Source organism: Oenanthe melanoleuca, chromosome Z (assembly GCF_029582105.1).
Source record: "Oenanthe melanoleuca isolate GR-GAL-2019-014 chromosome Z, OMel1.0, whole genome shotgun sequence".
In the NCBI taxonomy this organism is placed as follows: domain Eukaryota; kingdom Metazoa; phylum Chordata; class Aves; order Passeriformes; family Muscicapidae; genus Oenanthe; species Oenanthe melanoleuca.
This window is the reverse complement of record NC_079362.1, coordinates 69,453,024-69,476,190: the sequence shown is the minus strand read 5'-3', so window position 1 is coordinate 69,476,190 and position 23,167 is coordinate 69,453,024. Positions and strand designations below refer to the sequence as shown.

The following is a 23,167-nucleotide window of genomic DNA, read 5'->3' as shown; positions in this document are numbered from 1 at the left end:
TGTGACACACATTGCTTGTGAGCTACTTATTTTGGGTAAAACCTATAAGGCTTAAATTCTACGTAAGTTGAGATTTAAGCAGATTGTCGAAATTCCAGGTAGCAGTCAGATCCCTGGCACTTAAATCCTATCCAGCCCGCCAGGTATCCCTGTGGTGAGCCTCCACACCCTTCTGGTAGGTCAGTGCAAGCACTGCTCTCAGAGCTGGGTTGCAGCTCCCCAGTTTAATCCCATTGCAGTCCAGCCTTTCCTGAAGCCCTGGGTGCTCTCCTGAGCCATGGGGAATGGCCTTCAGGGTCTGCAGAAATATTTCCTGCAAGAGTCACAGTGCTAGAACAGTGGCTGGAGCAGGTAACCAAGTGGCAGAAGAGCTGGGACTGAGGAATTTCTCACCCTGAAGGGGAATGCAGCACCTGTCTTTCCTAGGAGAGGATGGAGTGATTCTGCATCACTCCAGGTGAAGCTCACCAGGGTTCAGGCAGGAGTGAGGAGCTCTCAGGCAAGGGACCTAAAGTAGATCCAGTAGGACCCACAGTCTTCATTGCTGCTGCTCTCTATGCAGCTACTCTTTTTCCCTTTTTTGATTTTTTTCCATTCAGCAGTCTGCCTCAATAACTCAGAAAGTAAAAACTTCCACCAGCACCCTCCACAAGAGGAACCTTACCACCCTCTGCAATTACAACCCTAGGGCCTGATTCTGCAGAATCCTCCAAGCTGACAGAACAGTCAGGGCAGCCCTTCCAGCACTAGTCTGATAGCAAAGGAACAGGAAAACCTTAAGCACATGTATCACCCTGTTCAGCAGAGGTTATATCTGTGTGTGTCAAAATCCCTTCACTCTCCAGAGTTGCTCCTGTCAAAAGAACACCATTGTTCTGAGAAGAGTGACATGACTCACATCCTCAGCTCACCAGCTCCTGGAGGCAGTTCTGGTGACAATGGGAAGGAAGATTATGTGCACTTTTGGTGTTGTGTACAGAAGCCATCCAATTGAATGCACAAACAAAAAGGACAAAATGTTGGGATCTCTGCTATTGCTTTGCCATTTACATCAGTAAAACCTGGGTTTTCATTCATCCTGCTACCTCAAAACCTACTGGAATGAGTTAATAGAAAGCAGTAGGAGGGTTCCCATTAGTATCCTGGGCATTAAACAAGATAAATGCCTGCTACTCCCTTTATTCCCACCTTTATCCAGCTCCACTGATCCATCAGGACCCTCAGCACAGGGGTGAATTTCAACTGACAAGAGTGAAGCCTTCGACATGACAGCAGCATCACAGCCAAAAATCCTGCTCTAAATTAAATTGGTGACTGGAACTGGAAAGCTTTTGTATATTTGCTAATCAGCATCTTCTTTTTAGAGGCAGAAAGTACAAAAGAATCTCTGCAAATAATTAAACACCCTAATTCTGGATTATCTCTGATTAATGAAGAGGAAGACGCAGTATCTCAGGAGCCCGGGAATGCTGGGCTGGGATTATGTCATAATTGATCCCTATTGTTTCCAGCTGAAGTTTATCTATCTCATTTTCTCATGATTGTCTCCTCTCAGCTCCTTATAAATTAGATCCAACTATTAGCAATAATCATTGGGCCTTTCCTGAAATACAGCCTGAGCACAGTGCTGAGAGGGTGATGCAAAGTGAACAGCCTTCAAAGTGAACTGTAAGATATGTGAATATTAGTTTTAGAAGGGGCTATCATTACTTTCTTCAATCTCACTTCTGTCAGCCTTCTGGGATTATTTTAGGGACCTTTGGGGTTCACTCTTCCGCTCTGCCAGTGGTATCACTTCATTTTCCACCCTTCATGTAGGGAGCCAAAAGGGTGTGAAGACCTTCTAAAGATGCTGCAAAGGAGCTGAAGGAGAGCCATCCCACTGTCAGGACTGGCATCCTGTGCCCTGCAATCTGCACCCCTTCAGGGAAACCGAGAGGGCTTTGCAAATTGATTAAAAGCTCAAAAGTCCATGGTAGTAATAGAAGGGGATGGAAGCCAAAACTTCTCAGATCTTTCCCAATCTGTTCCAAAAACCTCCATAGCATATGGAAATTACCCTTCCTGTCTCTGAGTCAGTTTGCTTGTAGCTGGGAGTGTTGGCAATACTTTCTCCCACCCTAGAAGTACATGTAACCCTTTGGAGTGTTGATCATTTTTGCACTCCAGCACATATCCATAAATACACCTTTCTGCCCTAAAACCTTCTGTAAGCATTTGGTGTGAGATTCCCCACACAGCAATACAAGCCAGAGGAACACTGCCCACATTTCCCTAATGTCCAGAAGAGAACACCTACACAGGCAACTGACTTTGCAGCTACAGAAAACTAAGATTCAAGTTGTAGTGGTGACAGGATGGTAAGCAACACATGGATACCTCTCCCACCCCTGCTACTTCACCAGAAGGTGTCTCATGCTTTGCCAGACCTAAGTGGCTCAGAGCCAAGACAAGCTCTGGGCAGTCTGTCACAGAGCTCTACCAAGCAGTGATATGATGAGGTACCTTGTGGGTTTGGAGTAACTTGAATGCCTTCTGTACATTTGTCCTGTGGTTGCTTGTATCAAGTACGTGCAGCTTTCCAATAACTTGCACATGCTTCCATATCGTTTCTCACAACCACTGAGGGAGGAACACTCGGCATTAAGTCTAATACAAATAAAAGAAACAGCTTTTTCATCCAATAAATTGTAAAACTATGCAAGATTCTGCCATGGAAAGCTGTGGAGGTCAAAACATGACTAGATTCAAGATGTACTTGCTAAGTTTGTGTCTGTCAGTACTTATTACAAGAGATGTGGGAATTCTGGAAGCAGTATAGCCTTAAGAGGTCCTCAGGCTGCTGATGTCTGGACTCTGGAAAAGCACCAGGACACATTTTTTTGTTACATCATTGGTTAGTTCTGAGGACAGGATACTTAGCTAGATGGAATTTCACAATATCCGTGTAAACTTTCTTACGCTCTTCTTTTTCCTCTTCCAGGGTGTGCATTTGTGAAATACTCTTCACATGCAGAGGCCCAAGCTGCCATCAATGCCTTGCATGGCAGCCAGACAATGCCGGTGAGTAGCTCTGTAACACATGCAAGTGAGAATTGGTGGCCTGATTGAGGGATGGAAATTATTTATCTGTGTTCTGCAACTCATCATCCAGGAAGGCCCAGGACCTTGGGTGTGCTTAACTCCTCAGAGGAAAGGCTGGGATGACACTGTCATTCCTCACAGGCAGAGAACCCCTGTGGGTGCTGAGTTCTGTCACCAGCAGTTTTTATGACATGAAAAAAAGGGCATATGGGTCACACATGCCAAAAACTTTGGGCCAGACTCAAAGCACAACCTTTCAAGTTTCAGAGGAATGAATCAAGTAGGAAAGTGTCTAAGTGTCTAGAGTTTCCTCATTTTCCCTCTCAGAGTCCCTGTCTCTAGGCAAAGGAAGAAGAACTTTTTGCCAGCATGGAGAAGCATGTTCACATCATGGTAGTAAGAGCTAGAGACAAATCACAACAGTGAAGGGTGCCTTTCACTGTAACCACAAAAGTACCAACCCAGGCATAAGTCTGGTTCCCTACACTTGCTTTTGAAAGTGTGAAATTACTGGATCTTCCAGGAAACATCTGAGGGATCAGTCCACTTGCACAATTTTCTAGTCATATGGGTTTAAAGACTTACTGTTCAATAAAATAGAAATTGAGTTGTATTTTCTATGCAAATAGATATTTGCACACCATCACAAGACAGAGAAGAGTGTAAGGCATTCCACTGTTAGTACAAGAAAATCTGGTATAACTTGTTTTGGTTTATTATAATAGTGTATTATTTTTATTACTAATTATTCACAGTGTAAATCACGGAAGGCTAAGAAGCATGCTGACAACTTGGAAAAGATACAAGAAAGCTCAATTAAAAATATTTGTGACTGTAAAATCTCCCTTTCAATAAGAGACTAATGTAAATTCATGAATTTATCCAAATAAGTTAAAAGTAGGCCCGACAGTTTTTCTCTAGATCTTTGCAGGGATGAAAATGGAAAACTCTTTACAAGCAAAAAGGTTTCTAAAACTAGCAAACCATCAAGATCTCATTTCTTGGAACCTCATCTTAGACAAATCAGTTTAAAAATGGTACATGTTTACCAGTGATGGTACCAAAAAAAGTCTCCTCAAAGATGGGATCTCCATATTTTGAAGTACTTAAATACTTTTAAGAGTGTCTTCCTAGAAGGCTCCTTCTAACAAAACCAGATGTTGCGCTTGATGCTGACATCCAGTGTTGATATATTATGGACATATCCTGAGACAGGTTAAAGAGGAACTTTCACTGACTTTCTTTCAAACTTTGACCCAAAGTGATAAAGTCTATAAACCAACACCAGGAATTTCAATTCAGTAGGGTGTGGTACTGCAAAAAAGTTTAGTAAAAAGACAGTCCTCATCCCAAAAACCCTGCTAATTCCTGTGACAAAGGCAAGAGGAAGACATGAGAAAACAGATGGAAAACAAGGACACTTAAAGATTTTATCTAGATCTCATATACTCAAAATATCATTATTCCTTCCCCAACCTTTCCCTTCCTTTCAGAATACTTTGGGTACAGAAACATACTCATCTCAAAACCACATGGAAACAACTTGTAACTCTATGCTCGTGGTATCACCTGAGCTTACGATATACAAAATATTTGGCCACTTCATGGGTCAATTTTGTGGGACCATTTTTCCTCTTGACTTATCTGACTCAAATACCTGTTATAAAAACGTTCTTTAATAACCAGACCTTGGTATCTGAAAAAGCAACACAATTTATCCTTTACTAGATGCCCATCCCAGACTCAGAATCAAGTTTCCATGGCTTCATGAGTTTCCATGGCTTGGCTGAACATCACAGTACATACTCATAGTTCACAGAAAAAAGCAAAGGGGAAATTAATTTCTTCCTCTTCATTATAAGCCAAGTTATACACACAATGGCATTGCCTTTTGTGCCCCATGAGCTACAAGCAGGCACACCACTGCGACCACGTCTTTGCAGACCCATGAGGACCTGCAGAGTGACCAACACTCAGTGAAGCACGTGGAGCACAACAGGTTTTTCCCACAGTGGCTCAAAATGGCCAAATGAGATAGGCCAAATCCTGCCGGGGTCTCTGCACCCATTCTGGTTTTCGTGGTGCTCTGGGGTGTGCAGCGCTGCTCAGGACTCGCCTGGACGTTCACAGGGAAATGCAGCCACCTCGTGGTGAGATGCCGACGCAGCCCACTGTGCTTGGGAAGGAGGGGGGCACTTCTGCCATCTTCCTTCTGCCCCTTCCATTCCTCTGGCCACTAGGACTGGCCTGGTTTGTCCAGCTGTGATGCCAACTCAACGCTGCTGCTGTGGCTCAGCCAGTTTCAGCGTCTCTTGGTTTGTCCTCGTGTACCACCAGCAGGGCATCCATCATCATTCTTGTCAGGTCTCGAGCCGTTCGTTCCTGCGGCAGACTCCTGTTTCTCCACAGCTGTCAGGATTATTGCTCTACTGTGACTTCCTGTTCACACAACATATGTTGCCTAATAGTTTCAAAAGGCAACTTTCTTTTATGAAAGTTCCTTTCTTTTTTTTTCTTTTTTTTTTTTTTTAATTAACCTTACCTTGGACAAGTGCCTGACCATCAGCCATTACAAGCCAATTTTTCTATGCAAGGCACTTGTTTCTCCTAAGGGTCCACCAAGTCTAAATCCTTCCAATTTTTACACAATCAATTTCCTTTAGAAATAAGCTACCCAAAATCCCCTTCTTTTGAGCAGGAACAAAGTTTCTTCTATACCTAGCTGTCAAGAGAGCTTCCCTTTTGTCTTTTAAGATCATATTTTCTATCAGCTCATCAACTTTATAAAAGTGTTTTACTAGATCTCTGCATCATCCTTTATAAGAAACCATAACCTTAATGAATTTTTGCTTGTATTTATAATATGTTTACAGCAATTATATGTCCTGTGCTTTTAGCTTTGATTATTCAATCCCCTCCTGTCTCTGTTTCCCATCCATATGGGGACATAAACAGGTTTCTTCCTATCTTTCTGTTCCCTTCCTCATCCAAGCCTTGTCCCTAACAGCCTTTTCCACCAACACAAATTCAGCTGTTCTTGCTGTAGTGACAGCTTGCAGATCTAATTTCTCTGCTTCAGGACTGACTCCTGTCCAAAACAAAACCTTGGTCCATCTTTCCAGCATCTCCTGGTCGATGTTTAACTGTCAGAACAAGCTCAGTATGTATAAAACTGAGCTCTGAACTTCTCCTCCCAAAATCTTTTCCATCCTCCACCTCCATTCTCAATCACTGTGAACAACATTATCGTCCTACTTGTCAGTCATGCTCCTTCCTAGGCATCATCCTCAGTTTGGTTTTCTCCTTCTCCTCATGTCTTCATATCTGGGCAACAGCCAAATGTTGAAGAACCATTCTGCAGAACACAACTTACAAATCTAAGATGTGGCCTTGTCCATCCACCCACACAGAAAAGACTCTTCCCAAATCTCTATTGAACTATCACAGAATGGTTTGAAAGGGACCTCAATGACCATCTACATGTCCATGAGCAGGAGTAGAAACACTTTCAGCTGGACCAGGTTGGTCAAGGCCTTATCCAAGCACTCCTTGGTCACTGCCAAGGATGGAGCACCCACGATTCTCTGGGCAGCAGGTTCCACTGCCTCACCACCCTCACAGAACCAAATTTCTTCCTAAGAGCTGACCTAAGCCTGCTCTCTTGCAGTCTGAAGCCATTCCCCTCTGTACTGTCAGCCCTTGTTAAAAGCCCCTCTCCAGCTCTCTTGTAGCCCCTTTGGCACAGGGAGGTGCTAAAAGGTCTGCCCAGAGCCCTCTCCACCCTGAACAGCACCAACTCTCACAGCCTGTCTTCACAGAGAGGTTCCCCAGCCCTCTGAGCATCTTTGTGGTCTCCTCTGGACTCAATCCAACAGCTCCATGTCCCTCCCATGTTTGGGGCCCTGGAGCTGGATGCAGCACTGCAGGAGGGGTCTCAAGAGAGTGGAGTAGAGGGGCAGAATCATGCACATTTAAGTCACAGCAAATATTATCCTATCCAGAAGCTACACAGGGTTAAAAAATAAGAGTATTTTTGCACCCCCCTTTCACCATCTCACCCACTGTGGCAACTCAAAATTTCTTTGGTTATGAATTCATCCCTGAAGGGGTAGAACAATACTATTACTGGGTACATTTCCTGTTCAGGGGTGAGAAGAAGTGGAGTGTGATGTGCTTGGCTTATCTTTAACAGTCTGAAAGTTTGTGACCTATTCTAAATATCTTCTAGGATTCCTGCAGAAAGGAGAGAGAGACATTTCCAGGCATTTGTGCATTCTTCACTTTTTCTGTGCTAGGATGGGCAATATCACCTTTAATGGGGCATGCCTGTCCCATTAAAATGAATAACTCAATAACAGACTTAGACTGAATACCTGAGGTGGGACTCACCTAACCTAATTTGAGACATCCAGAAGTTAAGAAACTCATGTCTGAGGCTGTCATCTAAGTTTGTCATCTAAGTTTCTCTTATAATCAATAGAAGGAAATAAATACCTCTGGAGAAATTTTATTTTACAGAAATAGATTTTGAAACCTGTCAAACTAATAGGAGAGCCCAAATAGAAGTGTGCTTTTTAGCTAATTTTAGGCATCAATTTGCTAGGGTTCTCCAGCTCCGAAATAGTGGTTCTTCATCCAAAGTGTAACTCAGAATGAAAAAAGGACCAATACTGGTTAAAAACTAAAGATAAAGTCAGTGCAGCCTAAAGTGAACACTTCACACCCAGTGTGGGGAGACCTGAAATCTGTTCTGAATGCTTGTGGCTCAGATAAAGCAATTTGGGATTCAGAAACCAGTCATCCTGCAGCAGAGTCCCCTGACTCCTGTTCCATTAGATCTGCTGTGAACTTGCTCAACACATTAATTGTCAGCACTACGTTTATTCCATAACTTTAATTAATGTCTAAGGCCATCAAGACCTCCAGACTTCTGTAAGGTGGCTTCTCCTAAGACACATGCCAAATTCTCCCTTTGTTTTGCTATAGAAGGCTGCAGCAGCTTGGTCAAAGCACTACATTTTCTCTGCATCCAGGTTATAGCATCCCAAGTCTGCCTATGGCTGGCTGAACTTTTTCCATGAAAATTACTTTTCAGATGGAATCCTTGGTTTTATGAAAAGGGAACATGTAAGACTTGGATACAAGCACTGAACAGACATCTGCCTTTCAGAGAAAGATTCAGTTTGGTTGAACTTTGAAAAAACTGCAGTACTGCAATGCACAACTTTGTTAACTTGGGGGCTTTCATTTAAGTATTTTTCCATGCAGCTCTTATCAATACAAATGACAAAACCAAATTCAAATCTCTGTCTGGAACTGCCTGTATCAAAATATGCAATTATTTCTCAGTGTTGTTAGATGATATATGGATTAGATCTCTAGCTGTTGTACTTTACACTTTTTATTAAGCAAGAAAATATGAATGGCATAACACGTTGAATGCAGTTGATTTTGAGTCTCTGCCCATCATGTTCTTTGGAAGTCCACCCATTTGGACTTCCAAATTCTCAGCCAAACATGGGTAACAAGTCAGGTGTAAGAATTGTCTTCTTTCCTTAGACAGTGTGCTGTCTATCCCCTCATGCCATAAGAGATTTTTTCCCATTATTTAAGCTAAAGGAAATTATCACCTGTTTGTTTTATCAGGGACGAGTGACTTAAATATGAGATTAACTGTCCCAAGAATCACGGAATGGTTTGTGTAGGAAGGGACCCTAAAGATCATCTAGTTCCAGCACCCTGTCGTGGGCAGGGATGCCAGGCACTAAGCCAGGACTTACAAGTGTCTTTGTCCTGTGCAGTGGCCTCTTTCAAACTAATGGCTGATGGGGTTCTCATCTTCCTGGCTTTGGATGGTCAGGCACGCCAGCAAGGAAACCACCCCTGCTCACACTAATGAGTGCTGCTGTTCTTGCTGCGCATTCCCACTGTGCAGATACGACTTTGCACAGCTCTGTGAAGCTGCCTTCAGACACAGCCCCACGGTGGAGACAGGCTGAGCAGCTGTGCTCACCCCCACTAACACAGCAGAGAATATTTGGCTGAAGCAGGGGTGGAGGGGAAGCAGTGTGGAGCCTGCAGAAGGAGCCCTGAGCAGGTGGAGCAAAGGAGGGCAGTGGGCCTTTGGGCATGGTGAAGGTGCAGCCCAGGTGCTGTGCTCACAGGGTGGTGGGGAAGCAGATTTTGCAGGAGCAGGCTGCACCAAAGAACTGAGCAGGCAGGAACTCCCTGGGAGGAGCAGCCTGGTGGCTCCGGTGAGTGGGGGGCCACAATGCCGTAGATCAGCTGAGGTATTTTTAACAATTATTTTGATATAAACAGCTCTGAACTTGAGGAGCTCCATGTAAATGGGAAGCAGTGGGGCTTGTAATTAGATTTGTGTACACTTTCATAAATTGCTGGAAAACATCAAAGCCGTGATAGAAGGCTGTGGTGCACTTTATTTCCTTCTTCTGTTCTTCTGTTAATTGAATGGTTGATGTGTGGATAGGAAGCGTTGGCTTCGCAGAGTACTATTTACAGACCCGCTGACAGCTGCACTGTGAAAATTAACAGGAACAGAGCAGCCTCTGTCACAGCTCTTCCCATGAGAGACTTGCTTCAAATTAGATCATTTCTTTCATAGGAGAAACTTTCCTCATCGCTCCTCCCTTCTTCGCAAATACGCACACACATCCAGCTGCACACTCCCCTTCTCCCCTCAGGCTCATGGCAGCCTTTAGTGCTCAGAAGGGTTTGTCATTTCCACAAAGTTGGGGTAGTTAGGCTGCTGTTTAAAACCTGCAGTGCATTCCATTTCCAGCAAGACACATTCTTCAGGAAGTCATCCAAATCTGTGAGCCGGCTGCGTGGAGCCACAGCTTCATGTTTGCAGGTCTCACATTAGCTAGAACATTCCTTTCATGCTCCCAGGAACTTTAGTAGGCATCCTCTCAGACTACTGCTGTTGGAAATGTGGCCAGTGTTGTTCCTAGAGGAAACTGCTGTGTGCTAAACACCATAAAAACCTCTGACAGGACAGTTCCTGCACTCAGCAGTTTCCTAACTAAAGGGCAGGGTTAACCCAGCTGGATGAATTACTCCGAAGTGTCAGTCAAAGTATAAAACTTCAAGGTCATCTACACTTTTGTAACACTTGATGGAAAGGGTCTAGGACCTGAGAGAGGCTGTCTTCAATAGCTGAGGGTTTAGAATTGATGCCCAAAATGCCTGCAATTAGATCATTCGAATGTCTTTTTAATAGACAAGACACAAGAGAGAAGCAAAAGAAACAATAATACAATGTATGGGACTGATCCAGTCTTTTACATAATTCATTTATATATTTAGACTGTTCTTAGCCAAGTGACAACAGTTCCTGTAGTTCCTGTGGTTCCAGTAGAGAAGAAATAACCAGTGAAAAGCTGAGAATCTAAATCTTAATGTTCATTGATATCTGGGAAACACAGAATTAAGAACATCAAACCTGAAGCCTTCAGTTCACCCATTCACTTCCCAAAAATATATCTTCAATATATCCCAGTAACATAAGGAGAACCATAGACAAATCCATAGTATAAACAGATAACAATTAAACAGACCACAATTCAGAGTATTAATTAACCAACGAAATTTTCACTCATTGAAATTCCAACACAGACTCAAGTTCTCAATAAAAGCCACATTGTGAGAGTCAGTAGACAGAGCCACTTAGCCCCTCAGGCTGACAGGATAAATAGAATCAGACTAACCCAGAATCATTTAAGTTGGAAGAGATCTTTCAGTCCAACTATCAACCCAGCACCACCTTTGTAACTCCTAAACCACATGACCCAGATCCAGATGCCCCTTAAACACCTTCAGGGATGGTGATTCCACCAGGGCAACCTATTCCAGTGCCTGACAACCCTAACAGTGACTTTTTTCTAGTATATTGTCTGGATCTCTCCTGTCTCAGTGTAAGGCCATTTCCTCTGATCTTCCAGTGTAGACATAGTAGGAAAGACCAGTCCCCACCTCTCTATAACTTCCTTTCAAGTAGTCATAGAGAGCCATAAGTTCTCCCCTTGAGCTTCCTCTTCTGAAACTAATATAGGAAATGGAAAATCCATTAGACTTTTCTTTTACATGGCCACAGAAACATAAAGAGGAGATTTTCAGAGGTAAATCAAGCTGAAAGCTGATGAAACTCCAGCATCTAAGTGTCCTTCATGACTCATACCTGAGTTTGGCTGAAAGTCAGTTGCCCAAAGTCACAAAGTCTAGGGCAGAATGAGGTAGCATCACTCCCCATCCACCTGTCCAAACTAAAGCAGAAGGCTGGGGTCTGGTTTTACGTGGTTAATGTTAAAGAAGCTGATGGGTGAAAATGGAAATGTTAACTTTTTTTTCTCCTTTTTGTTGGTCTTGAACTCTCTAAAGAACACAAATTCCTTGCAATGTCTTTGGGCAGCACAGAGGCTGTCTTGTTTAACTCAGGGCAAAGCACAGCACATCCATTTCTTCTATTAAGAAATAGTAATACCTTAGGAACCCATTAACAAGACACCATCAGCAGGCGTGGCCCTCTTTCCAGTAATGAACGATTTTTTGAATATGCTACTTAAACACCATTTATAAAGGTGTGTGTTGTCTTTTAAGATTAAAAAATGCACTGGACGTTTAATACCTACATGTAAGTTTGCAGCCATTTCTATACCAAAGTCCAGCAGCTCTTGATAGCTGATCTTTGCTTTTTGTTAGGCAGTGGGCTCTGGATGGAGGGGGGAAAAGCTCATAGACCCCATCCCACCATCTCCACCATCTCCATCTCCACTGGATCTACAAGCTTTGGGACAGCAGTTTCCCAGTGTTGCCATAATTTCCCCTAATTCTTCCTATAAAAAGTAAAATTGTAAGACTGTGTTCCCTGCCTCTCCCATAGCTCCATAAATTAACTAATTAATCATGTTTCTGGGTCCCAGAGCAGACATCCAGGCAGTCTGGCTGCTTGACACGGGGTGTGAATTATGTTGGCATCAAAGGTGGCCTTCACTTCTCTGGTTACATCTCCAAAACCACAGAGTGATCCAGCAGGACACTGAAGTGACTTGTGGGGCATGAGAACCATCACTGGATATCTTCCCTGGGCTTCTCTGCTCCCTCTGACCCCCAGCATTCACTGCCTCCAAATGGGATACAAGAGATAACTGCTTGTGAGCCACATTTCCTTATTCCAGAAAAAAATAATTGACTGGCACCCACCCATCCACCAAGGGCCCAAGGGGAGCTGGGCATTAAATCAGCAGCTGTGGAGGTGGCCATGGGAAAGCAGGAACAGGATCATGCCACAGCTGAGAGCTGCACAGGTTCTGTTGATAACAGCAGCTCCTGCAATTCTTGCTCCACTCAACTCTTGTCTGTGTGAGATTAGGACTTGAGGGGCTAAAATAATTCACAAGCAATGACCTTCCTTGGATATCAGAGTCACTGATAAGCCTCCAGCCTGGGAGACATGAAACAGTCCCTGCCTGCCAAGGGAGCTCCTGGCCTACTGGAGGTAGCTCCACTGGGCATCACCACCTTCCTTTTAAAAGGATTAAAGATTTCAGCATTGTCTTTACCTCTCCTGCTTGCTTTGGGGGCATTTCTTTCTTCCTCCTTTTCTCTTCCTGTATCTTTTGATCTAAGCCTTATTTATATCAGTGGGAACTTCCTACACAGTTAAGTAGGCTCTGGATCAACATTAAATCACTCTAGGATGCTTCTCATTTTTTCCCTTTAATTCACTCCTTCCTAGCCTTGCTCAGGTGTGTGGTCAGGATTGATAACACACGTTCGTGTGAGGAAAACAGAAAGATCTTAGTAACTGGTAGAATGCTATCCCTATCCAAAACAGCAGTAGTGATACAGTAGGTATTATGCAAATGGGTTTTGCAAAGTTCAGAATTAATTTTTAGAGGACAAAGATGTCTTCAAAGAATCAAAATAATGAATCAAAACAATGACTTTCAAGTAAGACTCTCAGTTGAAGCTCACACAAAAATGAATGTGAAGCATCCCACCAGACACCAATGTCCTTGTCTCAGATATCTACAGGCAAGTGATATCACACAGAACATGCTTGACTTCCCATTCCAAAGGTCTGTCTGGTTGATGCTCACAGTAATAGTGATTGTGAAGGTGGCATGTTTCAGTTTTAGTGAAGTGTAGTGCAGCAAGGGCTGATCCTTCAACATAAACCAACTTCTTACTTCACCAAAACCCAGGAGAGCTTCACTGAATTTACACCATTTCTTAGTTTCAGATGACCATCTGTTTCTCTGTATTAAAGCATGGGTGACACCTCCCTGAAAGCAGAATATTTTCTCAATTAACTGTGGAATCATAGAAAAGTTTGGGTTAGAAGCAAACTTTAAAGCTCATCTGGTCCAGCCCATGGCTGGACAGTGCTTGGAGATCTCCAATTTAAATATGCTGCAAAAATTCAATCTTTTACTGTCTCAGTTGAGCAATATGGTTTACACCACAATAGCCTGGAGTCTTGCAGCATGACAGGGATCTGGGAGGCACAGTCGTGTGCAGGCTGTTGGCAATGCAGTGCCATGGAAATGTTCTTTTATGTCATATGAACAGCTGAAATGTATCTGCCCAGCTTGCCAGCCCTTCCTCAATACCTCTTTTTTTTTTCCCAATTCATCATAGGCCATTCATGTCCTCATCCTGAGCTGCCAAAGAGGTGTGGAGCTCCTGTGAGCACAGTCCTGAAGCATCAGGATCTCCATATATGACAGAGATGCCACTTTGCTTTGACAATAGTCAATTGACTTTATCACTCTGGAATAATTCCATTTCTCTTATTTTCATCCTAGCTTGTTTAACTGAAAGGAAGAATCATTCATAGGGCTCTATGCTGCAGCTATGAAACATGTTCTTAATAGTAATAATAATTTATAAAAATTACTAAGCCTTTTTTTTTTTTATTTAGTGTAAGTATATTTTATGGGGAAGTATATTTTTAGTTGATATGGAACTAAACATACCTAATCTTTCAAACCATGTTGCTCATATTGGAAAGGGAAAACATACAATATTTTCTTTTGGATTCTAGATTTTATGTTTTTCTTCAAATAGACCAAAAAAAAAAACCCCCATAATTTACTGCTCTCACAGTCCTAAATATCAGGAAAGAATTTCTAGTCTGTTGGTGTAACAATGCTTCCTACTTCATAATGCATTAAAGAAGGTAAATGATTTTGTGAGGACTTTTATCATTCATAAATGAGCTGAATAATGCAGAAGTGCTTGAAGAACTCTGCTTTTAAGTTTAGGTTTTTCAGATATCTGGCTTTGATTCGAGAGGCATACTAACACCTGGGTTATATATTGAGTTCTTCCTAATTAGAATTGGGTACAGTGACACCAGGACTCAATGATTCTGCTGCCCTGTGGAAAGCAATAACTTTAGCTCTGAGAGACACCTGGTAAGTAGTGTATGGGCAAATAAAACCTAAATCACGCTTCCACTCCAAATAAATTAACAGCTCTGGAGACCTGTGAAGGGAAGTACCTGCAGCAACTCTCTGCTTAGACATGGCATGAAGAATCTTCTCTACAGCATTATCAAAGGGTCCATCACTACAGTCCTGGATGAATGCTTCCTCTCCCCTCTCCATCTCTGTCACTCTCAAGAGTGTCTAAACCAGCTCTCAGGACTGTACAGTGGAAACAGCTCCTAGTGACTGCTGTCCTACTCATCTTTTAGGTGAGACATGAAATTGAAGCCCTGAGTTCAGAAAAATAACATATTTCACAAGATGGGAGGGGTGTTAGTCCTGGCCTTTTGGTCACCTTCCAGGCTGGGTAATTACATTTCTGCCCAGCTGAAAATCCCACTTCTCTACAGTTTAATTGGACAGTAGCTTCTCTTTTGCTTGCCTAAAATCCCAGGTTGGGGTCAAACCCCCCTGTCTAATTCAGCACTCTCTTTTCAATAAGCTGCATAGGCATTTCCAAAAAAATTCCAAATTTGTTTTCAAACTTCAGAGACATCATGCCAAATGGCCTGAGGAGACAGAGCCCAAAGCAAAGAAATCCTCCTTTGGCTTTTGGGCCTTAACATCAAGGAACCTTGCATAGAAATATTACCCTGATTGTCTTGCTGAAGGTCAGCATCCTCCCAACTCTGCTTTGTAGTAACAAAGGCAGTGCTAAGGCAAAATTTCCACCACAAGAAAACCCATTTCTGTGGTGACACTTAGGAATACAGTCATTGCCCAAAAGAGAAGCATCCAGCAGAACCTACTCATTTAAGCATCTTTTTGTTCATGGCTGACATTTTGGAAGGTATTTAATAGGATCTGCACATTCAGATCTCTTATTCTCAAGAGCTTTAGTCACTGGAACTTTAATATAACAAATTTTTTAAAAATATTTTTGGCCCAGAACTTTTACCTGGCTCAATTTGAGCTAATGAAGATGTAAAGGTCCACCTGTATGAGACACCCTTGTGTTAAAGTACTTAAATGTATGTTTGCCTCCAGCAGGAGATTCACTAAGCTTAAAGTGAAACAAAATTTAATGACTTTGGCAAATTAGGCCCAGATTCATCAGTTTTGAAGGAAAAAGGTGTCTAACCATCTGTGGAGATTAGTAACCTACTGAATCAGAGCAGATTTATAGGGCTGGCAGGAAAAGGAAATTCAAGCATATATTCTGCAAGGCCAGACCTTCACAGAATTTTCCTAAGAATATTGTTCTACAGAGAAGCAGTTGGACACCTGAGCTAGTAGACAGGGATGGGAAGCAGAAGAGCCCCCCTATAATCCAAGCAGAAGCAGTAAGAGACCTGCTGAGCCACTCAGGTGGTCACAAGGCTCTGGGACATGATGGGATCCATCCCAAAGTGATGAGGGCACTGGGGGAAGAGCTCACCCAGCCACTCTCCATCATTATCAACAGTCCTGGCTCACTGGGGAGATCCAAGGTGACTGGAGGTGCCAATGGGAACGTGCATCCATCTAGAAGGGCCTAGAAGAGTCCAGGCCTGTCAGCCTGACCTTGGTCCCCAGGAAGGATATGGAGCAGATCATCCTGATCTGCACCTACTGGGCAGCCAGGGGATGAGACCCAGGGTTTAGGAAGGGCAGGTCCTTTGATGACCCATCTGGTGGATGTGGAGGAGGCTGTGCCTGCGTCTGCCTGAACTTCAGCCAAGCCTTTGGCACTGTCTCCCACAGCACATTCCAGGAAAAGCTGCAGCCCATGGCTTGGACAGGAGCACCTGGGTGGGTTAAGAGCTGGCTGGATGGCCGTGCCCAGAGAGTGTGGGGAATGGTGCTGCATCCAGCTGGGATCAGTCACCAGTGGTGTCCCCCAGGGGCCTGGGCTGGGGCCTGTCCTGTTCTATTGACGATCTGGGTGAGGGGTTGAGTCCACCAGCAGCAAATTTGCAGGTGGCACCAAGTTTGGGGGAGTGTTGGAGGGCAGGAGTGCTCTGCAGAGGGACCTCAGCAGGCTGGATAGATGCATTGGATCCAGCAATGGATGGAGCCCTGGGTCCTGCACTTTGGCCACAGCACCTCCCTGCAGTGCTACAGGCTGGGGACAGAGGGCCTGGGTGGTGACCAGGCTAAAAGGGACCTGGGAACCTGGGACAAAAAGGGACAGCTGACTGAACATGAGCCTGCAGTGTGCCCAGGGAGCCAAGAAGGCCAATGGCACCCAGCATGTATCAGGAATAGTGCAGCCAGCAGGACCAGGGAAGTCATTCTTCCCCCATACTTGGCACTGGTGAGGCTCCACCTTAAATGCTGTGTCCAGTTCTGGGCCCCCCAATTTAGAAAGGATGAGATGCTGGAGTGTGTCCAGAAAGGGGCAATGAAGCTGGTGAAGGGTAGCACAAGTCCTGTGAGGAAAGTCTGAGGAACCTGGGGCTGTTTAGCCTGGAGAAGAGAAGGTTAAGGGGAACCTCTACATTGATCTCTACAGCTCCCTGACAGGAGGCTGTATCCAAGTGAAGGTCAGTTTCTTCTCCCAGGCAACAGGACAAGAGGACCCAGTCCTAAGCTGCTGCAGGCAAGGTTTAGGTTGGACATTAGGAAGAATTACTTCACAGAAAGGGTGACTGGGCTGGGAATGCACTGCCCAGGGAGGTGGTAGAGTTCCTGGAGGTGTTTGAGAAAGGACTGGATGTGGCACTCAGTGCCATGGCCTGGTGAACACAGTGATGTCAGGTCATAGGTTGGACTCAATTACCTCAAAGGCCTTTTCCATCCTACTTGATTCTGTGATCTTTCCCTGCTGCCAGGCAGTAATGTTTGGACTCCTGAAAAGCTTTTACTTAATTTGTGTATACACTCCATTTGGAAGACCATATCTAATGGGAAAAAATTCCAGCAACCAGGCAATAGATTTGTTTTCCTCTGCCCTTAAATGAAATATCAATGGATGGATATTTTATTTTTAGCTGAATATGAAATTTCACAAGCGACCTGTCAAGCTCCTGTTTTCAAGAATGACTTTATTTCACACGTCAAGACAGGCTGGGAAATTAGTTTTTCTCACAGAGGACTCTGATTAGGGATTACAAAGTGAGTGTGGTGCAGAGTGATTTTTCCTCCATCTTTTCCCTCTCCCCACCAACCGAGAGAGTACCTGACTCTGCTGACTAAGGGGAGCAATTCATTACCATGCATGGGAGGGGGATGGGAAGAAAGATAGTCATATTAAGTAGACTTGCTGGCCCAGGAGAGAATAGGAGAAGCATAATAATACTTAGCCCTTATCATTCTTTTCATCAGTAGATATCAAAGCACTTGAAAACGGAGGTTGATTTGATGGGAAAAGAGATAAATTCCAATTGCAAGCAGGCTGTTGCAGAGGCACCATCAGGAATGCTCACTTTCATGATAGTATCTTCTGACTGTGGGTCTGCAGGGTAGAGAAATGAACAGGTCCTTTCCTCTGAAAATTGCAGAAGTACATTTCAAACATTATTGACTTACCCAGTGTAACTCTCACGGGGTTTGGCAAAATATGAGGTCCAGTCCAAGAACCAGAGAGAGCAAGGAGATTATGTATTACTAGTAAATGACAGAGTAGACAGGACCTATTGCCTCTGTCAGCAGACAACAGCTGATTTACACCATGGTTTAACTCCTCGTGGAAGCAATAAATAGTCCAGATGAAGGGCTGCAGCATTTTTACCCTATGGAAAATCTGGCCCATTCTCGGGTATTTCTATTGTTATCCAGCGGATTAGTAGAAGTCACTGGAGTAGAAAGTAGCCTTGTTCTGCTGTATATGAACAGCAATGTTTGGCTCCACTGTTAAAAGTCCTGCACTGGCTGATCTGATAGAGTTTACTGCCTGATTTCCTTTGGGCCACATGAAAGAGCTGCACATGAGGAACCACATACTGAAAGCATCAATCCCAAGGTCAGTCTTCATATTCGAGAGCAATGCAGCATCTCTGCTGGCTACACATCTTTAACTGCTTACATGCACATCTCATTGCAGAGCACTCTCAGAAAAAAACCTCTTCTTTTCCTCTTCTTTCTTTGTAGTGTGAGGTCTAGCTTGCATCTATTTGCCAATGGCCTTTCTGCCCTGTGTGTATGATAGCAATGTTCAAAGAGGCCTGAAGTCCTGCTGCGACAGGCAACCCAGAAAAACATCTCTCAGGAGGCAAGATGAGATCCCATTGGGTCAAACAGCTGCTGTGCAGTCACTATGACTCACATCAGAAGGGAAGAACACTCCAGGGGCAAGCACTTCATGTGGAAGTTGCCCATGTTTTCATGATGCCATCTACAATAATAGCTTGGTTTTCAACAGTGTGAGGCATCAGCAAATGCCTGAGGCAGTTCTCTGGCCCTAAGACTTCCAGGGCAAATAGAGATCGAAAGAAAAGGAGAAGGAAGAAGACACCAACTTATTTACACTTCTCTGTCATGCTAACAAGAGCAGGTCACATCTTCAAAACTCCTTCTGCAGAGATGAATATACTCTCACTTTATTCCATTCCAAAATCTTCCATCCTGCACTGTGCCCATCACGATGCAGGCTCTGCTCTGTAAAACACAACAGCAGCTCTGCACAGCCCAATCTGCTGTGGACCAGTGCCTCCCTCCAACACAGCTGCAAATAGGTTTAAATCATTAGATGCAAGTTACCAAACAGTCTCTTGGATCAGGGTTAATTAAATGAGTGTTGAAATCTAATTAAGAACTGGTCCAGGTGATAATTAGCAGGAAATGTATGCATTAAAATATTCATTTGTCGATGAGCTGCAATTAAGAGTGTGATTTGGGGAAGGATCAATATCTGCATCATGTGATCTAAAGAAAAATTAAAAGTCACCCAGCCTTCAACAGAAATGCAGGGGAATTTTGGCTACAGGGTTTTTTTCCTCTCCTCTCTTCCACTCCCCCTTCTGTTCTGGTTTTATAATAACTGCTGAAGATTGCTCTCCATCTTTGAATGGAGCATTCATCTCTGCATCCCTTTTTTTTCCTGAAGCACTTCTTTCAAAACCTTGCTCCTCACCACATTGTGTGAGTAGGTTATAGATTTATTAGAGAGAGACTAACAGGTCAAAAAGAAAGATTCTTTGCCAATGAAAATCACTTTCTCCCAGAACAGATTGCTAATCCAAGGGAGCATCACTCATTATGTGGTGTTAGATTGTTGGGGTCTTTTTTTAGCAGGTTAATTCCTCAAGTCTTTATTCATAACTGAGGATCTGAAGAGGCTATTGAATATGTATAGCTTAGATTTATATATATGTACGTCTATAGCTGTGGTTTACTACACTTTTCCCAATTTGTAGCAGAGCAATTCTGCTTTCACGGAGACTCTTTTTTCTGGTTACAGGTACACAGAAGTGTGTGTAAGCCAGTTAATAATATTTTTCTTGTGCAATCCCAGGAAATTGCTCCTCTGTTAGGAAAACAAGGGTCCTGCAACAATTCAGCTCCTCTGGCATGGAGCTGGTCTTCCTCTACTGCCACAGCCAGAAACTGAGCTGGTCATTTCCCCATTGACTGTGCTTCTACCAGTGAATGCCAGTTTGTCACAGCAGAAGCTATGGGAGCACAATTATTTCAGCTGCTCCTCGTCAGTGTGCTGACAGCTCACTGCCCATCTCCCTGGGCTGGTGGCAGCCTGGCTCCCAGGGCAGCTGTCCACTGCTGTCAGGGCTGCAGCCTGGTTGTCCCTCCCTACACCTCTTCTCTCCCTGGGGAGGCTGCCCTGGGAAGCAATCAACCCATGAAGTTAGGACTTCCTTGAAGACAGACCAAAAAAAAAACCTTCCTAGGTAGATCTATTTCTTCTCATCTCTGCCTCCTATCAGATATTTAAGGATTGCAGCTACTGACCTTTCATCTGGTTTTGGGAAAGAGAGGGATTTCATTTGTTCCCAAAAGCACTACATTTTTCACAGATTTCTGCAGGCAGCTCTGATAATCATCCATAGTCCTGCGCTGGTGTGGACTGCAGACATAATCCTAATATTGTAAATCTTTCCTGGAAATGTGTGGACTCTTTTGTGGTAGCCTCTGTTTCCTACTATTTGTGGAGAGAAAGCTCAGGTCCATCCAGTACTATTTTTGCTCCCTTAGTTTAGCAGTGCTCAGTGAAGAGATGCTGTTTCATGATGACATGCACCCTGCCCAGCATACTGACTCCTGTCTCCAAGGCTGGGCAGGGATTTCTCACTGACTCAGGGGTTACAAGACACAGCATTGTGAAAGGGTTATCCACTTCAGGGGTCTGGAATGCAGAGACACACACATTCCACCAAAACAAATTGGTCCACAAATCCCACCACATTCAATGCAGCAAAGCCTTTTACGTTTTGCTGCACTGTGTCCAGATCTTTCTGGGCCTGAAAGCTGAAAGAATAACACAACAACTTTTGCAGAAAAAATGTAAATGACATCTTAGAAGTTTGAATTTTGGAGGAAACTAGGAGCCAGGCTGCTGGCATTCACTCCCCAGGGTCCTTTACTTCCTGACGCTCTCATCCCCTTGGCAAGGGTCAAAACTCACAGCCTAAGCTGCATGGAAAACATGGATCCCATTCTACTGAATCTGTGTTAGATGTGTGGGCTGATGATCTGGTGTGCATCAGGCTCATTCCCTGTGTGTCTCCTTCTGTCCCCTGTGCTGCAGGGAGCCTCTTCGAGCCTGGTGGTGAAGTTTGCGGACACGGACAAGGAGCGTACAATGCGGCGCATGCAGCAAATGGCCGGACAAATGGGCATGTTCAACCCCATGGCCATCCAGTTTGGAGCCTATGGAGCCTATGCACAGGCAGTAAGTATAGACAGCAGCTCTCTGCGTGCTCCTGGGAGGGGGACTATCACCTGGAAATGCACAAAAATTCATGGGAGTGGACAAAAAACCTGAGCAGAGGAGGAAGCGGTGGCTTCTCTGTTAAACTGGTTACATGATGGGAGTAAAAATTAGCCATGCCATCCAGGGGAGACTCTGGGAATCTCCCAAGTCTCTCCAAAGTGTCATAGACAGTTCTAGCAGTAACTTTTGGTCGTGTGTGAACCCATGAAAAACACTTACTATGGGGGCTAAGCCATTGTTTTCAAATAAAAGCACAACAAAACTTTGAGGATTTGCATAAAATAAACCTGTTTAGTTTATCCCAGTTCTCTGCCCCATGTCACCACAATCCTGCTGCACCTTGCATCACTGTGGGTACCTTTGGAGTGACCACAGGATAAAACAGCAGCTGTTGAGAGAAATGCTTTTAGATTCAAAAAGCATGATATATGATAATTAAATGTACACACAGACATATGCCCAAACACAGTCCTGCTGCCCCAAATAGTATGATTGAAGCCCACTGGGAAAAAATCCTGTTGTGCTAACCTCAGGTTTCCTGTGGACATACCAAAACTGAGAAGATGTAACTGCACAGGGGGCTGGGCTCTTGATGTTCTGAAACGGATTCTTCTGGAATTACTTGTTTTCCTTAGCCTAAAATTAAAAAGGATCTGCAAGACAAGACCAGACTCAGGTAACTTGGACTGTCTGACAGATATTTTGGAGGAAGGTGGAGCTGATGCCTGCAGCAGGCAGACACAACAGTGCCCAGTGACTGCTTTCTCTGAAGCAGATTTTCAGGCAGTGACAGTGTATATAGGTGCTTCATCTATTTGATGGCAAAATGTGGCCCTCTGCATGATTTGTGCACAGGAGGTGCTGCTGAACACGTTGTCCAGAGTAGCATCTTCCTGAATGTGAGACCCAAGCCTTGCCTTAGGTATGCAGGGCCAGCTCAGGAACAACTCTCTGGTGTGCCAATGCTCCTTCCAGTTCAATGACCACACGGTTTTCCTTTCAGCCCTGACTGTTTCTTCCTCCTGTGTTGGCACCAAGTATTTTACATCACATCACCATGTTCTCTTTTTAATTTGAAGGTCTTGACATTTCTGTTCTTCTCTGGTAGTCCTGTGCCTCTCTGAACAGTTAGTGCAGCCCAGCCCACCCCTTGTGGGCCATGCAGAGTTGTGAGAATGTGCTGCTGTAGAGCTCCACTGAAGTTCTTCCTTTCCTTCCAGCTGCACCTCTTGGTGCACTTCTGGAGCTTTTATTTTCTCTCCTCGAGAAAAACTCTGTTTTCACTTCCATTTTGCTATCTTCATTTTCTATTCCTAGACAAAGTCAGTCTCTGTGTCTTCCTTTGTCCTCTGCTCCTTTCCTCACATTATAGAAGAGTTATTTCCTCCTCACCCTGGCTATGTTTAACACTGCCCCTGGTCAGGGAAGGCTGCAGGAACAGGAAAAGAGACAGCAATTCCCAAATGAGCCTAGACAGCAGACTGTCAGAGGGATGTAGTCCCCATGTACCAGAGGAATTAACAGGAGGCAATCCATAGACACCTTGGGACAAACATTTGTGGAGTTTGTCTGGCAGGAGAACTGGCTTCATTATTACTCTACAGACATTGGTCAAGCAGCTGGAGAGGTGGTAAAGACAAAACTGTCTGATGTTCTTGTCCAAAAACTCTTCTTGCTTTACTTTTAATCTATAGTAACTTGTCTAATTTTCAGACAAGGTTTATACTGATTGAGAAGATGCAGTCTGCACTTTACACCACAA

General features: G+C 44.0%; 1 protein-coding gene across 23 annotated transcripts in view; it reads left to right on the top strand.

Moving 5' to 3' along the window:
• The window catches only part of CELF4 (CUGBP Elav-like family member 4), a 709,135-nt gene that overhangs the window by 593,458 nt on the left and 92,510 nt on the right, over positions 1–23,167 (top strand). For all 23 annotated transcript variants that reach the window (XR_008842577.1, XR_008842576.1, XR_008842579.1 and 20 more), the window contains exons 5-6: positions 2,984–3,063; positions 21,220–21,363. Coding sequence is in view for 18 of the 23 variants with exons in the window: in XM_056514193.1 (XP_056370168.1) it covers positions 2,984–3,063; positions 21,220–21,363 (224 nt within the window). In the remaining 5 variants the exon portion in view is untranslated. The remainder of the gene's footprint in view (positions 1–2,983; positions 3,064–21,219; positions 21,364–23,167) is intronic.